Source organism: Natrix helvetica (assembly GCF_964273705.1).
Source record: "Natrix helvetica genome assembly, chromosome: Z".
NCBI classification, from domain to species: Eukaryota; Metazoa; Chordata; class Lepidosauria; order Squamata; family Natricidae; genus Natrix; species Natrix helvetica.
The window spans coordinates 122,478,741-122,496,313 of NC_138554.1; the positions used below are offsets into that span (position 1 = coordinate 122,478,741).

Below are 17,573 nucleotides of genomic sequence, written 5' to 3' on the forward strand. Positions count from 1 at the left end.
TGATTGTCTTTTTTCTATAGAAGTTAAGAAATGGATACAATTTCTGGACAGGTCAAAGTTCTAGCAAACTGCTTTATATTGGGCCTGATTCTAGTAATATGGCCAAGCAATAGTTCATCATGGATTTTTTTTAAACTGAAGAAGCGTGGGATAGTTTGCATGTACAGATAGAATAGATAATCCTGAATGTACAACAACAATTGAGTGTAGAATTTCAGTTGCTAAGCAATGTGGCCATTGGGTTATCACATGATCAATTTTACAAACATTTTTTTTTACCATAGTGGTTAAGTGAATTACGGAATAATGGCCTCCCTAATTGACTTGCTTATCAGAAGTCAACAAGGAAAGTAGCAAATTGCAGTCACATAACCACCAAATGCTACAACCATTGTAAATTAGAGCCGGTTGCCAGTACTAAGTACTACTTATAGCCCACCACCAAGCTATACATTTCACATTGACAAAGGGCATGATAGTTAACCAGGCTGAGAGAGGGTTAATACTTGGACAGGAGACCACCAGATGGTCTTAATGCTATAGACTACACTACAAAATATAAAAATAATAACAAAACTCTTTAAGGTGGCAATGGCTAACCATATCCACAATTTGACTAAGAAAGTATTAAAACACATCCTTGTAGTTGCCAAACATTAAGCTTGATTCAATAGAGCCTTTATCTTTCTGTAAGTTAAGATAAAAGCATTTGAATTAACTATTTTCCTGATTAGCTTAAATTAAGAGGGCAACAAATAGGTCGCTGCTAGTTCATGGATAGAAGTTTTCTAGGTATAGAAAACATCACTATTTTTTACATTAACTGCATAGCTCTGTAGCAGTTTAGACAAAGGCCCATCATTCCACCTGCTATTTTTATTTGGAGATACCAGAAATGAGCCTTTTGCATGCAGATCAAAATCCTGGATATAAACAGCACCTACTCTGCTCTTCACCATGCAGGATTACAAATTTACCTTGGCTTTCTTTTTGCTTGCATCCATAATCCATTTCCAGTCTGATCCATTGTAGCTATATTCAATTTTAAATTTTCTCATGAAGACCTTGTTTTCCCTGTGTTTACCTCCTTGGACAATTATGCCCTGGACTGTCTTTTCTTCACCAAGGTCTATTTGAAGCCATTCTTTTGTATAGGTATGACCAACTGGGGGTGGCAGTGCCCATCCTATACGACTTGTTATAAGACGGACATTTTCTGGAAGCCAATTCCGATCCAATTCATTTGATGCTGTAATCTGAGAGTCAGTGATGAGCCCAGACACCATACCAAGCATGCCAGAACAAGGATAATCTAAACCAAAGCAAAAGAAAGTATACAAGTGGTTTTTATACACATCCCTACCATATCCATACGAATAGCATTTCTGAATAGTTTTACTGCTCATGTATTAACCATTTTTTATCATTCTTTTTATCAGTTTTTCTATCATCATCTGCAGAGAAGTGTATTAGTGAATGAATTAAAATAGAATAATCAATAAGACACATTTAGAAAACCTTGTGTTACAGACCCATAAATTGACTCATTAGGCTTAGCCCTATCTTTTCTTGATTGATGCGACTGAGCCAAAGCATGCTTCTGCAAATTTTAATCATTCTCATTCAATTTGATTGAAAAAAGAGAGGGAAATGAGGTCCTGACTGCCCAAATTCCAACCTTGAAAGCAAAAGGAACATGTTTTTTTCAGTTTATTTTCATCTTGTCTACATAGTAACTCAGAACACGGGGATACCAGCACCTTATCTAGACCAGAACAAGATTTAATCACTTGATAAGGACCTCTAAAAGCAGACCCTACAGAGAAACTATAACTAGATGCACAGGATGTGGTTCAGAAAGCATATAGAAACTTGTTGCAATAAACCTGTAACAAAGGAAGGCAACAAAGTGGGATGGGGGGGCGGCGGCGCAGATGAAACTCTGGAGATAATGATTTGCAAGCTAAAAACTAGCTCATACTAAGAAAAACATCTAGTTGCATGTGCAATCTAGAAAATGAAGTTTATAATCAAATGATTGAACTTCTGCTTTGAATCTCTTTCGGCTGAGGGTATAAAAATAGAATGCAAGCCTTACTTAAAACTCCTCTTACTCTTTTGCTTTTGCTAAAGCAGCAGAGGAAGCCCCTTTGCTTCGGATCAGAAGTAAAGTGACATATTTCAACTTTCTTTGAATGATTGATTGGCCTTCATTCTGGATAAATGAACCAGAATTAGCATTTGGCCATCAGTAAGGTACAGATAATACAGATAATAAGCCAAGAGGACTACAGAGTAATGGAATAGTGTGTTGAAGGAACAAGTACCGATAAAGCCAACAGCAATAAAATCTTTGGCCAGTTTACAAAGATGATGTTGATTCAAAAGTACCACCAGGACAAAAGTAATTCCAAAGCACTCTGAAAACACCAAAAATAGGTGGAGGGAGGGGAAATCCTTTCACATCAGAAGTTTCTTTAATTGGTAGAATATTTTCAGGAAATTGGAAGGTAGAACTTCTCAGCATGAATGAAGATATTTGAGATGGATTTTTCTTATTCTTAAGTATTTTTGCAGTTAACTGCATTGTGTTACATTTTTGATTACATTGTTTGATAAAAATAGATTATGTCATCTGTATCATATTCTTCCATCCATTCACCTCTTCCTGTTATTTTCCTTTCTAATTTTTTTAGAAAGACAGAAACACTGGAAAATATGCTTGCAACAGTTTTGAAATATGCAATTAATTTGATTAATGAAATACCTTAGATTAATGGATTTTATTTTAGATAGAAAGATAGAATTAACCTCCAAGTAATTTTTTCTTTTAATTAATCTGTGTGCTTGTTCCTTGCTTCTAAAACACCCTCTTTATCTGAATAATGCAATGTGAATGCACATATCATTATAACAGGTAGATATGACAAGTAAAAAGCTTACATTTCTAAATTCACTCAGATACAAGGAAGTGTATACCATCCATATGAAACAAGATCTTTATTTCTTGTTGTCCATATAACTGAATAGAAAGATCTTACAAGAAGAAGGAATTTAGATGACTGGTAGACTAGCACAAACATTTAAAATCATTTTTATTAATCTTCTGTATGCATTATCTCCAAAGCCTTGGACTGTTTGATTTGAAAAGAAATTAGTAGCTAAATTATTATTCTATTCTTATGTAAGATAGGATAAATGATGGATTTTGTCTAATGTTAACTTTCTCCTTATACTAAATGGATAAGCATTGAGATGTTGATGTGGTCTCTGCATTGTTTGTGTGTACAGATGTGGTTATTATTTACATGGTTTCATTTCCTAATTCACAGTTAGTATTAGTTTCATAGAGTTTCATGTTTTGCAAGTGCTCTACATGTTTAATCTGTACAAATTCAGAAAATCCCTAGATGGCAACAAAATCTACTTTTTTGAGTAGCTGTTTACTCCATCTAGTGACTGCTCAGTTTTTGCAGCTTGTATTTGCTCATATATGCGAGCCCCTTCCCTGGCTCTCTCTCTCTCTTGTTCCCTCCCTCCATGTATGGATGTTGTGTATGCATGTACTTGTGTGCAGGCCCTTATAAAACATCTCATGAATACATACACATGATATGTATACAGTTATTTTTAAAATATTTTCCCAGTGCTAATTAATAAGCACATTAACATTTTAAGTGGCTGTAGCTCAAAACAAAACTACTGATTTGCACATTTGAAAAAATAGAAAATTGCAATAACAATTTGCTGTCTTTTTAAGATAAAAAGGAATTATTTACATGCAACCACAGGGTTGCATGTTGAGTCCCTTACTCTATACTCTTTATGTGCATGACTGCATTCCCACTCACACTAGTAATATACTATTAGTAATTTTGCAGATGATACAACAGTCGTGGGACTCATCTCCAAGGGGGGGAGGTGGCTCTGTCTATCGAAATGAAGTGGAGCAGTTGGTTTGGTGGTGTGGAGACAATAATTTGATTCTTAACACCAAAAAGACCAAGGAGCTTATAGTGGACTATAGAAGGAATAGATCAGACACACAGCCCTTGCTTATCACTTGAGACTGAGTGGAGCAAGTGGCCAGTTTTAACTTTCTGGGTGTTATCATAAAAGAGGACCTGACCTGGGGCACTCACATTGCAACACTGGTCAAAAGGGCCCAGAAATTATACTAGTGTTTCCCCCAAAATAAGACAGGGTCTTATTTTCTTTTGACCCCCAAAATATGGCTTGGGCCTTATTATCAGGAGAGGATTTATTGTTTTGGGGTTGCTGGGCGGCTGCTCTCTTGTGAGTGGGCTCCTGAAGAGCTGGGTACAGCCTCAGGGGCGAGCATCTGTGTTGCGCTGTCACAGCAGTGCAACACAGCAGCCATGAGGTGACCACGGTCATGAACAGCTGCCTGCAAACCCCCTTTCCAGCTAGGCACAGCGCCATTCACTGACATAGGGGTATCCTGAAGGCACCAAGCCGTGTGAGCACCTGTTCCTCCCCCCCCCACCCCGGCTCCCATGGCTTGGCACCTTCGGAATACCCCTAGGTCAGTGAATGGTGCTCTGCACTGCTGGAGATGTTAGTTGTGTGAGCGCCTGTTCCGCTCCCCGCTCTCACACCTCCCAACTTCACCATGCCATGGCCCAGCTGTCCCTGCAGGGCCAGGGCATCACTGCCGCCCCTGCCGCCATCCCAGCATGGCTTCTTCTTGGGCTTTCATGCTCCAGAGATCGCCTGCCTAGTCTTCCGGCAGTAGTCGCTCTGGGACTGCGCTCTATGAGAGTCTTCTGGCAGCCACCCCACAACCATAGAGTGCCAGAGTGGCCACTGCTGGAAGACTTGGCAGCCGATCTCTGGAATTTGGAAGCTGGAGAAGAAGCCATGCTAGGATGATGTTGGCAGCGGCTGCCGCGGCGCCCTGACGCTGCAGGGAGAGCTAGCCAGGGCATGTTGAAGCTGGGAGGCATGTGAGCAGGGGCAGAACAGGTGCTTGCACTATCCTCCTCTCCAGCCATGCAGCCGCCATTGACTGACCTAAGGGTATTCCGAAGGTGCCAAGCCGTGGGAGCCGGGGGGGAGGGATACAGGTGCTCACAGAGCTTGGTGCCTTCGGGATACCCCTAGGTCAGTGAATGGCACTGTGCCTGGCTGGAAAGGGTGCGACAGCGCAACACAGCCGTTAATCCCTGAGTCTGTTCCTGGCTCTTCAGGAGCCTGCTCGCAAGGCTCCTGGCAACCCCCCCTCTCCATCTTGGCACAGTGGCATTCACCGACCTAGTGGTATCCTGAAGGTGCCAAGCAATGCAAGTATCTTTGTCCCCCAGTTCCTCTGGCTTGGTGCCTTTGGGATACCGCTAGGTCGGTGAGTGGTGCTCTGCCTGGCGGGGGGCGGGGTTGTCCAAGGGACTTATTTTTGGGGAAGAGCTTATATTTTTGCCCACCCGAAAAATATGGCATGGCCTTATTTTCAGGACATGTCATATTTTCGGGGAAACATGGTACTGGTGAAAAATTGCTGGTGAAAAATTGCTGGTGACCTTTTACTGCTGCACCATAGAGAGTATTTTAACTTACTGCACCTGTGCATGGTTTGCCAATTGCACAGTGGCAAATAAGACAGTGCTCCAGAGGGTTAATGCCATTGCCCAGAGGATCATTGGTTGTCCTCTCTCCTCTTTGGAAGAGCTTTATAGCTCCCACTGCCTTAAGAAAGTTCAAAACATTCTGAAAGATCCATCTCACCCTGGGCACCCTTTTCTTGAACTATTACCATCTGGCAGATGGTATGGGATACTAAAAAGAAGGACAAATAGGCTGAAAAACAGCTTCTATCCCAGGACAGTAACTATATTGAATTATATGGTGTAGTGCAATATTGGGTTTTCAATTTCAATTATATAGCATGAGAAGGATGTGTCTTTGTATTTTTATTTTTATAGTTACAATGTACACTGAAGATGGCATTTAATTTTGTTGTACGATGTGCAATGACAATAAACTAAACTAAACTAAAATATCTCTGTCGACTGTCCAGTTGGCAAATCCAGAAAAAGAAAGTCCTGGAACATTATTTTACCAAGAGTATAAACTTTACTGAATAAACCACATTGGCACAGAAGAAGCAAAACCAACTCTGAGCTTCCTGCGCAAAAACAAGCATAGTTAATCCCCCCTTTCTCTACAGACCACCCACAGTCCGTTACGTCTACCAATAATTTATATTCATGTTATTATGGGAACCAGCGGGCCACACTGGGACATCTGCTCGAGTTGTCCTTGAGTGGGGAGCAATGTCTCATAGGAACCGACGAAGATGAGTGTCATTCCCCCCATCCTTGCATTCCATTCCACCCCCTCCCTTTTCTTTGTCAAGTTGGAGTGAAGCAGAATATAGGTAAAAGTGTAGATCAGTCCTGACAATCACTCTTTTAAAAACAAAAAATAAGATAAATTCTTCATAATCCTTACCAGTAATTTTACAGCCATAGATTTCAAATCTCAGTGATATTCCAGTTTCCCAGTTTACAGGCTTGATTCTAACAAAACGTGTCAGAACTGGCTTGGGGAAAGATCTATAAGCAATCTCGGTTGGGTTGGTGTTCCCCATGAATAGCTATAGAAAGAGAAACCATTTAAAAGATTCCTTAAAAATATTTCAACTGTGTTTGTTTACTCACATAAATATATGTTATATTGCAAAAATGATTGATGATAACAATGTTAGTAACAATTATAAATCCAAAAATGATCACATTCCTACTGAAGAAAAGAATAGTACAGAGTAAACATAGGATACTGAATTCCTGCAGTTCCATATAGTAACTTATAACTGACAATTTTTACTTAGATAAAGTTTAACAATATTTAATTATAGAATAAAACATAGCGGGATTAAGATTTCTACTGCTTAGGACAAAATTTGACCAATTGAAGGTGAGGCTACCTTACTTTCTTATGAATAATTCCAATGCATAATTTGCTTATTTCCAATATTTAGTATAATCTAAGTATTCTATTTTTCTTTGTTTCACTAAATTTTTTTTAATACGATCAATAAAAGCATTTAAAGACTGATAACATCTATTCTGCTCTCTTAAGAAAATTTATTATAATAGAGTGATATTTAGGATGCAAAAATCCAGAAGATTATCATATGGAAGCAAAGAAATATTTTAATCTTTAGTGTTATAATTTTAGTATGATTTTTTTTGGTTTAGCTTTTGATTGGGAGTTGCCTAGAGTTGGTTAGAAGATGGATCGCTATATAAATGTTTTACATAAACAAGCAAACAAATTTAGAATTTTTTTAATATTGTCTGGCTTTTTACAACCCAGACATGAATACACTTATAAGAAAGTCAAATTCTCCATTGACTAAGTTCAAGGAAGGTGACTAATTTCCTTTTTCATTAGACAATGCAAAGTCTCCATTTCCTGATGTTAGGCATTTTTCCGTTGTTGGGTAGTAATTTCTTAAATCTTTCCCCAACTTTCCTGCTTTGTATTTTCTTAGAGCGGAATATAGTAAAGGAAGTTGACCATGTTATTTAAACCTGTGCATGTAAGTAAATGCAATCAATTGTAATATTAATTTTAGCTGCTATTTATCCATTATAAATGAGTTTTAATTGTTCAATTGTTTCTACTTTCTTGGGACTGGACAGCTAGAAATATTTATGCCTCCATTTTAGGACATTTAAGACATTATTGTCTCCCTTTCCCTCCTAATAGTCTTGCTAAAAATTGCTCTTTCTGTTTTTTTTTTTTTTTATGGGAAGGAAGTAGTAATGGAAGATCAGCAGGAATCTCTTGCAAACATTAACTCTATTTAGTACCAACCATCTGTTTAACTTATTAATATTAATTGCACAGGAAAGTTAGGCCAAGGCCTGTGGTAAAGTTTGGCTGTCTTTCAGACAAACAGGATGAAACAGCCAAGTGGTTATCTGTTATCCATGATAAAGGAAGTGCAACAGAAGTACAAAGATTGGTTTGTGTAAGACTTTTAAGGTATTTCCAAAATAAATAAGGCATATCTGGGAAAATGTACGAAGCTTTGACTGACCAATTTTGCTAAATATTATGGAACCCGTAGCAAATGGGAGGCCAAGATATCCGTCCAATGTAACATTTCAATGCGGCATTTCCTTTTTTCCAATTTTTAAAAGATTATTACTTGTTGATAAAATAGAAGACAAGCAAGCACCAGCACACAACGTCAAATATAATTACATGATGCTAATTTGGTGAAAATGAGAATTTTGAGTTGGTACCATTCTGTAGACATCTTCAATATTTTCATATTAAGGAATCATAATTAACTGGGAAACACATGACTCTTTTATTCATGCTTCAGACATTTACTATGAGATATATTATTATCTTGCATGGATTTAACCATCTGCAGTCTAACAGAAGTGAGAAACAAAACCTGGGAATCTCAATACCCCCCCCCCCCCAAATTTAATAAAATTAGACATAATCCAGACAAGACCAAGGATGTTTAGGTTGGGAAAGCATTTAAATATCAACAATTACAATTAATGGGTTTAAAAGTGTTTCATTTTGGTGATGTAATCTTCTTGTTTTCCATGATGCAGCAATGAAGCATTTTTATTATAGAATTACTGTCATTCTTGCGCCTATAAGTTAGTAATGAGTGATAGAGCACTAGCAAGAAAAAAAAGCATAAATGATTGGGGGAAAAACTGTAAGACTTTTTTCAGTGTGTTAGAATTTGTCTTTTGAGGCTATTTTATTGACACATTGCTTTTGACTGATTATTAAAATGACCAATAGGGATAAGTATAATTGATCCTCAAGTATTTAGAATTTTGTTTAAAACACTAGTAACTGTGGGCAGTGTAGTGGCTCAGGGGCAATGTGGTAACTCCATACCTGAGTGTCACATGATGGGATGACCTCCTGTTCTCGCCTCAGTTCCTGACCACTTAGCAGTTTAAAATGCAAGTAAGTAAATAGATACCACTTTGGTGGGAGGAGTCTGTGACATCATGCTAGCCACATGACCATAGAAATGTTTCTGGACAGCGCTAGTTTAATGTCCTTGAAACAATAATGAGCACCACTCCATGCAGTCGGCACCGACCAGCGGAGTAAAATCTGCAGGGACGCCTTTTACTGATAACTGTAACTAAATATTGCATTTTATAAATCTCTAAATAGTCAAGAAACAGATGAAAAATATTACCAAAGGTTTATTGTTTCCATCTTTAATGGATATCCAATCTTCTCCATTGGAGCTGATATCCACTCGGTATGTTTTCAGAAAATACATTTTTTTAGTTTCTTTGGAGATGGCTCCTTGAGTCCCAATGGCAGATACAAAGCGGAGAACGCCTACATCTACCTGTGGGAAGGAAAGAGGAAAGGTAGGGAGAGAAGGGAACAAATTACATGTAATCTATATTCTAATGTCTCATATGCTGAACAAGTAACATTTTGCTTCTTTAGGATGTGATAAGATAATCCTGTTATTGCTAGTGGTTCTCCTGTTGATTAAACTATGACATCTGCTTCAGGATTTTGCTCTGATAATACTATTGGGGCATAATGTAGTCTACCTACATCTTCCAACAATAAAAATATATCTCCTCATTATATAAATGCAATCAATTGTTAACTCTGATGGGAAGAATGGTAGACAATGTGTATATGGTCTGAACAGCCAGAAATGTTCTACATCCAGTAGCTTCCAATTCTGTTATTCTGTTCTGTTTTTCCATTTGAGCAACACTTCAGCAGGCTGATAAGATATTTTGCTAAGATGAATCAGAAATTTCCAATTTTGTATTCATGAGAATTTAATTTGCTTACATAGATACACTTTTCATTCACATATATCTATATCCATCTATCTACATCTATCTATACCTACCAGTATCTATACCTATATCTATCTATATATTTCTATCTATGCATGTGTGTGTGTATGTGTATGTGTATATGTATATGTGTTGTGGCCCAGCAGCGGCCAGCTGACTGTTGGTGGACTCTGACAGCGATGACCATTATGGGACCGCTCTGGAGATTGAGGAAGACTCTGGAGGGTGTTTGGAGTCAGAGCAGGGACTAGAGAGGCCTGTTGGCCACTAGGTGGCATCTGAGTCAGGGAGCAGTGAGGAAGAATAGAGAGAGGTTGTCCCTAATGTGTGTGTGCATAGAGCTGAGAGGAGAAGGGAGCAGCTGTGGAGAAGACGTCATAGAAGAAAATAGGGACAGTTGGTTACTGTTGTGGCCCCTCCCAAGTGGAGCGACGGGAGGGGAATCTTTGCAGGAAACAACAGTCCATTTTACTAGCCGTTGAGAAAACATTCCGTAAGTCTAATCTTGGTTTCTTGAAGATAGCGTTTTAGGTTCCTAGCCAAGGGATAGTTTTATCTATGTAATTAGTCGTGGCAGACAGCCAAGCCTTTGTCTGCATATTCATTAGAATCACGGGACAGAACCATATGTATATGTATATCTACCTATATATGATTTATCTGTCTGTCTGCCTATCATCCATCCATCCATTAATCCATCCATCCATCCGTGTATCTTTATCTATTGCATATTTCAGTATGTTATTGCAACTGGAAGATTTCAAAACATGTATATTTCACTAATTTACAATCTGCTTGGATTCTGTATTAAATAATCATTTAGGGAAAAAAAAACAAATCAAAATAAAACACCCCCTACCAAAATAACCCATTATTGCAAACCCAAATCCTTTTACTAAACTGGTTAAAATGGCATAAGATTGCACTGGAAGTACCTACCTACCAATAACTGAATGTTCAAAATAGAATGATAATATAAAATAAAATATTTTCTTATCTTACAAATATGGTATCTATGGGTTTATATTTTGTTCATGGTGAAATTCTCTAGGAGATTATTCTCCAAACATTACCCAGACATGAGAAAGGTTCTTTGAAACTGCTTGTCTTAAATATCCACCACACGTCAACCTTTTTAATTATTTTGAGGTATGCCGGATGCAGATTGCATGTCTCTAGTGTCCGTCAAGCATCCTTTTTCCTGGAAGCATGTCATGCATCCAAAAGCAAAGAGAGTGGGTGGATGGATGGGTTAAATCAACATAATCTCTTAGGGAAAATATGAAGGAAGTCCTGTTGAAGATAGACAGGCTGCTATTTAGATTTACCTAGATAATATACAATCACTTGGAAACTAACAATCTTGAGGCACAAAAGTTACAGAGCAAAGCTTTGGAGATCAGAGAGAGAAGCATTGTTCCCAATTCTGATTTTAGACAAGCTTTGCTTGTTTAAAGTTTTGGAAATGCTGAACAGTTTAAATATATGTTTGGAGAAAAACAATAAAAAATGAGAAAGAGATCTATAGTTCTTTTCATCTGTTGTTTTAATTGTTATTTAATCAATACAGCTAGTCCTTGTTTACTGACTGCCTCATTTAGTGATTTTTCACAGTTAGGATGGTGGTGAAAAAATTACGATCAATCCTTGCATTTATGACCTTATGACCTAAAACAAAAAAAAAGAACAATAATAAGCAAGTTATGGTTTCACTTAATGACTGCTTCAATTAATGACCAAGTTGCTTGTCCCAGCTGGGGTTACTAAACAAGAATTACCTCTAATCAAAATCACACCCTTCTCTCGTCCACTCACCCTAGATGATGAAAAAATATAGCATTCACACATTCTTTTTACAAGGCATAAGGGTGGCAGATTATTTTCGGAATTCTACTGATAGAAAAGGGGTTATCACCTCTGTTTTTACAGATATGTAATCAAAATCAGGATATTAAAATATTTTGAGCATGGGGGAAAAGAAAACTGCTAATCTGAAAGAAAAATGGTCTGTGGTAGAAAGTTAGGAATAGTGTCCAGAACAACTTGAACTGGTGTATCTCCCAGATACTGCGGTGTTGATTTGGGTTTTCCATCATGTCTAGTTAAATATGAAATTTCAACCTGAAGGGCTGTTAGAAAACAATTGGACTTAAAGAATGAAGAGACATGTCAAATGAACAATTAAAAAACCAACTCCTTCAAGTGTGAAATAGTGAGTGGCTCCAGATCATACTTTGAAGTAAGTTAAAATGTCTGTAAATGGAATTTTTTTGTGGGTTTTAAAACAACTCTTTTAAAACAATTTTCTTTTTATCCTTTCTCTTAAATAACTAGTAAGAACTTTATTGTGAATGAAGTCAGGCAAATAGCCCGTAATAAGAGTTTAACAAATTAAAACCCAGTTTCTTTGAAAGGAAGAGGAAAACTCTTGAAAAGGAGTCCAATTGTTCAATGATTAAATTGCATTGAAAGTCAGTAATTAAATTATGCATTTGCTTTACTGGAGCAGCTGATTCTCAGTGCCACAATAACAAAAGAACAACACAACAAAATGCCAACTTGGATAGTCCATGCCGAATCCATCTGTACTCCTCAAATGAAGAGAAAGAAAATAAAATATCAAAATAAAATAGGAAAGCAACATCTAAGTCAACAAGACTGAAGAATATCTTGGGTAATGTAAAAGCTCTTAATGCTTAAAAAGCCAAAAAAGCAAAACAAATTTCTTTAATTTATTTAGTCTATCATTACAAATATTTACTACACATAGTCCCTGACTTACAATCACAACTGAATCCAACATTTCTGTTGCTAAGAGAAACAGTTGTTATGTGAATTTTGCTCCATTTTATGACCTTTCTCCCCACATTTGTTAAGTGAATCACTGCAGTTGTTAGGTTAGTAACATGGCTGTTAAGCGAATCTGGCTTCTTCATTGACTTTGCTTGTCAGAAGGTCAGAAAAGGTGATCCCAAGAACCCTAGACACTGGAGCCATCATAAATATGATTAGATGCCAAGCATCTGAATTTTGATCTCATGACTAGGGAATAGCAATAGCGCTTAGATTTTTATATCATTTCACAGAACTTTATAGCCCTGTCTAAGCGGTTTACAGAGTCAGCATATTGCCCCCAACAATCTGGCTCCTCATTTTACCGACCTCAGAAGGCTTGAAAACTGAGTCAACCTTGAGCAGGTGAGATTTGAATTACTGGCAGCTGGCAGTCAGCAGAAGTAGCCTGCAGTACTGCATTCTAACCACTGTGCCACCACATACTTATGTTGCATTGGCCATCTGTATGAAAAATGGTCATAAGTAGCTTTTTTCAATGCCGTTAAAAGTTCGGACAGTTACTAAATGATTGTAAGTCAAGGATTATCTGTATATGGAATCAGCATGTTATTGCTACCTACATAAATTTAACTCTAGACTGCAGTGAACGCTCTGGTTCTCTATCATCTATAGACTATTAGATCAGAAGCAAGCTTTTCTATATCTTTCATGGGGCATTTAAAAATCTGATAAACCATTTTTCAGGTTTTGGGAAATCTCCTTTAAACTATGGTAGCAAAATAATTGCTTGGCAGCTATTTTCTCCTCTTTCCCACCTACATTTCTTTTGACTTTTCCTACCTTCTTTTCTAGGCCTTTTTATCGGGAAAAACATCTGTTTCACATTAAGATGAATAATATAGGAATGCAGTGATGAAAGGCTGTATATCTGATGCTGAACATCAAATAACCTGGCAGAAAAGCATGATTTAAACATGTGTGCAAGAGAAGACTGAGAGATTGATATTTGAAAGTTCTATAGTATCAGCCCAATTTAAAAACACCTTTATTCTTCATCCTCAAGATTAAGAGCTTTCTTTGTTCAATATTTTCTTCTTTGAATTCTACATCAAGCAAACAGAATCTGATGACATTTTCTTTTCTATTATGGCCTGATTGTATCACAGAATTAAGATCGCCTGATTGTTTTGTTAGCCAGAGAAAACTGAATGTTTACTTCTATTAAAAACCATTAGCCCAATGGATTGTAGTGGGCCAGTGTGCTTGTGAGATAAGGCTTTCATACCATTTTTAAAGACCAAAATATTTGGGGTATTAACATTGGTGTAAAATACTTCTTGCAAAATACTTGCAGAACTAATCATACTTTTTGGCTTGATTCAGTTATGAGGAATTTTGCCTAATAGCATATAGTTTACTAGATTGAGAATCTTTATATATATACATATTTAAAAAGTTGTCATTCTTTAGAAAAATGAAGACTTAAAATATTGAATATATTTTGTCCAATTGAGTTCACTAATATTCCATTTAATTCTTTCCCAATTTGCATTTGTTTGTTTAAATGTATGTATACAATTTATAATCAAATGAATATGTGCTACATCCTAAGTAAAATTATTACTACCAGTCATTAAAAAATAGTAAAAGAATTAGCAGAATAAACATCTTAAATATTGATAGTATACAGAATAAGGTTAAAAAAAAAGGTAAATGGAAAATCAAGATAACATTTGTTTTAATTGGGTTCCAACTAGAACAAGTGGCACTAATGTCTCTTTCTATTTTTCTCTTGGTAATTTGTACATATATTTTTACAGCTCAAGTTTTAATCTGTGCTGTAGGCAGAACAACACAGAAAGGCTTATATTGTGATGCAAAAAGGCAAATAAAGCCCACCACCATTAGAAGACTATCTTATAAATACTAAATAAACTTTAGGGATTTTTTAAAAATGTGATAGGATTTTTTTAAAAAAAAAATCAAGGCAATGAATAATCAACCACATAGGTAGTCAGTGGGCTGCATTGAACTTGGTGGACAACTAAATTGTTCAACTCTGAAGTTTCTGCTTCATTCAGAGTTCATTTAGCAAGAGTAAAGTAGTGTATTTAGCTACTGTGCAGTAAATCATGCAGCCAAATGGGTGGTTAAACAGTCTGTGAGCACAACACACAGTGTGAAATGAATCTTCCTGCTTCCTACAATCATGCAAACACAACTGCACCATAAATGCAAAGGACTCATTTTGAAAATGAAAATCTGTCATGCATAATAAAACATAGCTGAGACTGCTGTGGCAAGGGAGCAACTGTTGATGCCAGGCTTTTAACACTTTTGCTGTAGCTTTATTTGTACTGCTGCCTGAAAAAAAAAGATGAAGAGCTGGAGTTTGATTAACAGAAAGCATTTTATTTGTGAGCATGTCTTGCAGCTTGGAAAACTTGACCCCAGATGCTGAAAAGTCAATATTTTAAGAGAATTGTGCCATTTCCTTATAAAGCAAGACCTGTTCTGTATTAAAACATCCCTGACTGTTCCAATCCTCATAGAGTATTTATTTCTACAATATTCTACAATAAACTGGCATATTATCTGTCTGATTTAGCAGTTGGATGCAGTAGTCACATGATGTTAATATGTCCTGGTTCCCTGCAGGGCCACTGCCAGAATCATATACATACCTCTGTCTGGTTTCATGCATTGCGCTAAGCCATAATTTGTTTACATTGTAATTTTCTGAACAACAATGCCTAATTTGGAAATAAAACAAAACCATAAAGCATGGTTTGTAAACCACAATGGCTAAATTCACATATTATGCCAAGACACAACTGAACAGAACACATCATGGACTACTGTAACTGCAGTCTATTTCTAGCTAAGCCAATGTAGATAGAAGATATACAGATCTATCTGTATAAAGATAGATCTGCTAAGTGCTGGAAGTATAATCAATCATCTGGTTCACACTACCATATGTGGTGGACATGCCCAAGAGATATCTCTTAACATTTTATATTTGAGGACCTAGCTGCAACAAAATAATAGATGTTTTACTATTCACAACACTTCAGAAATGAATTGGGAAAATTATGCATTTGACACAACCCTATTTTTTATAAACTCCTCTGAATTAAGCCTAATAATTTAAAATTCTTTGTGCTGTTCTGCAACAATTTCTTATGCCCTTATTTAAAAGCCAGGAGGACATTTGTTCTTTTAGATAAATAAACTTGGAAAACTACAGTAGATGTACAGTAGATGTCCCACAATAGATTAGAATATGTATTACCAGAGTGGTGTGTGAATTTAGACAAGACACTTCTACTTTCCATTAAAAGTTTCATCTTCCAGAGAACCTGGGGAAGGTAGTAAACTCTGGAAGGAGAAATTATCTATGTATCTATCATCTATCTATCTATCTATCTATCTATCTATCTATCTATCTATCTATCTATCTATCTATCTATCATCTATCTATCATCTTTTCAACCATTGCCTAACCAACACATACTTCATCCATAATGGACAAAGATACAAACAGATAGAAGGAGCACCTATGGGATCACCCCTCTCACCCATCATCGCAAACCTATACATGGAACATTTCGAAACCAATGCCTTAAATAAATCTGAACACAAACCCAAACTCTGGCTTAGATATGTAGATGACGCTTTTGTAATTTGGCCACACGGGAAGCAAAAACTGGACAACTTCCTCAGACATCTCAACAGCCTACACCCCAAAATACAGTTTACTATGAAAATAGAAGCTATCAACCAACTTCCCTTTCTGGATGTCCTAATCTACAAAAAACCCAATGGCTCCCTAGGACACACCATCTATTGGAAAAAAAACACACTAACCACTACTTAAACGCACAATCCCAGCACCACCCTGCACAGATCAACTCCATAGCGAAGACCCTCATCTCCAGAACCAAACGCCTAGCCGACAAAGACCATGTGAAAGCTGAATTACACACACTCACAAACGTATTAAGTTCCAACGGATTCCAAAGAAACACAATTACCAACCTAATCCAAAAGGAGACACCCCCCAAGAACCGAGACACAGAACAGGACAATGGCATCGCCCTCCTTCCTTACATCAAAGGCACCACAGATAAAATCAACAAAACTCTCCACAAACACAATATCAAGACAGCCTTCAACACTGACCAAAAAATAGCTAACATGTTAAGAAAACCCCAAAGACAAGATCCAGCTAGAAAACCAAGGAATCTATGAAATACGATGCAAAATCTGCCCAGCCACATACATTGGACAAACTAATAGGAAAATAAATGCACACATCGCAGAACACAAGAACGCAGTCAGAAAATAAGAAAAAACTTTCTCCCTTTTCCAGCACCTTAAAGCAACAGGACATGAAATTGATTTTGAAAGAACCAAATTAATCTCCAAAACTGAACACTTCCACAAGAGAATAATTATGGAAGCCATCAAAATAGAGAAACATCCCCACAACATGAATAAATGTGATGATACCTCCCACCTACTAGACATCTGTAAACTAGCCCTAGTCAACAAATGAGTCCCAGCCACGAAAACCGACATCGGACCCAGAACAACACAGGATGCCACCACCAATCACCCTCACCAGATTCAAACCCTAACCCTTCCCATAGACCAAATGCAACCACCATCCAGAAGCCAAACCATGGAGGCACTACCAACTGTTGCACCCCCACTCCGACCCCCACACAAAACAAACTGACACATGCCATGAACACATGTCTAGACCGCAAAGTTGGAGCCAAACCAAAACACGGGATGTTACATCACAGCCATCTGCTTAGGACATTACATCACAGAACTCAGGAGGTTACAACGCAAAGGCTCAGAATGTTACAACGCAGCCAACCTCCCAGGATGTTGCAGCACAGGACTCAGGATATCACTACA

General features: G+C 37.3%; 1 protein-coding gene across 6 annotated transcripts in view; it reads right to left on the reverse strand.

Moving 5' to 3' along the window:
• The window catches only part of NRP1 (neuropilin 1), a 181,148-nt gene that overhangs the window by 40,310 nt on the left and 123,265 nt on the right, over nucleotides 1-17,573 (reverse strand). For all 6 annotated transcript variants that reach the window (XM_081933761.1, XM_081933763.1, XM_081933765.1 and 3 more), the window contains 3 exons: nucleotides 9,212-9,370; nucleotides 6,469-6,613; nucleotides 978-1,312 (listed from right to left, as the gene is read on the reverse strand). In XM_081933761.1, the coding sequence (XP_081789887.1) occupies nucleotides 978-1,312; nucleotides 6,469-6,613; nucleotides 9,212-9,370 (639 nt within the window). The remainder of the gene's footprint in view (nucleotides 1-977; nucleotides 1,313-6,468; nucleotides 6,614-9,211; nucleotides 9,371-17,573) is intronic.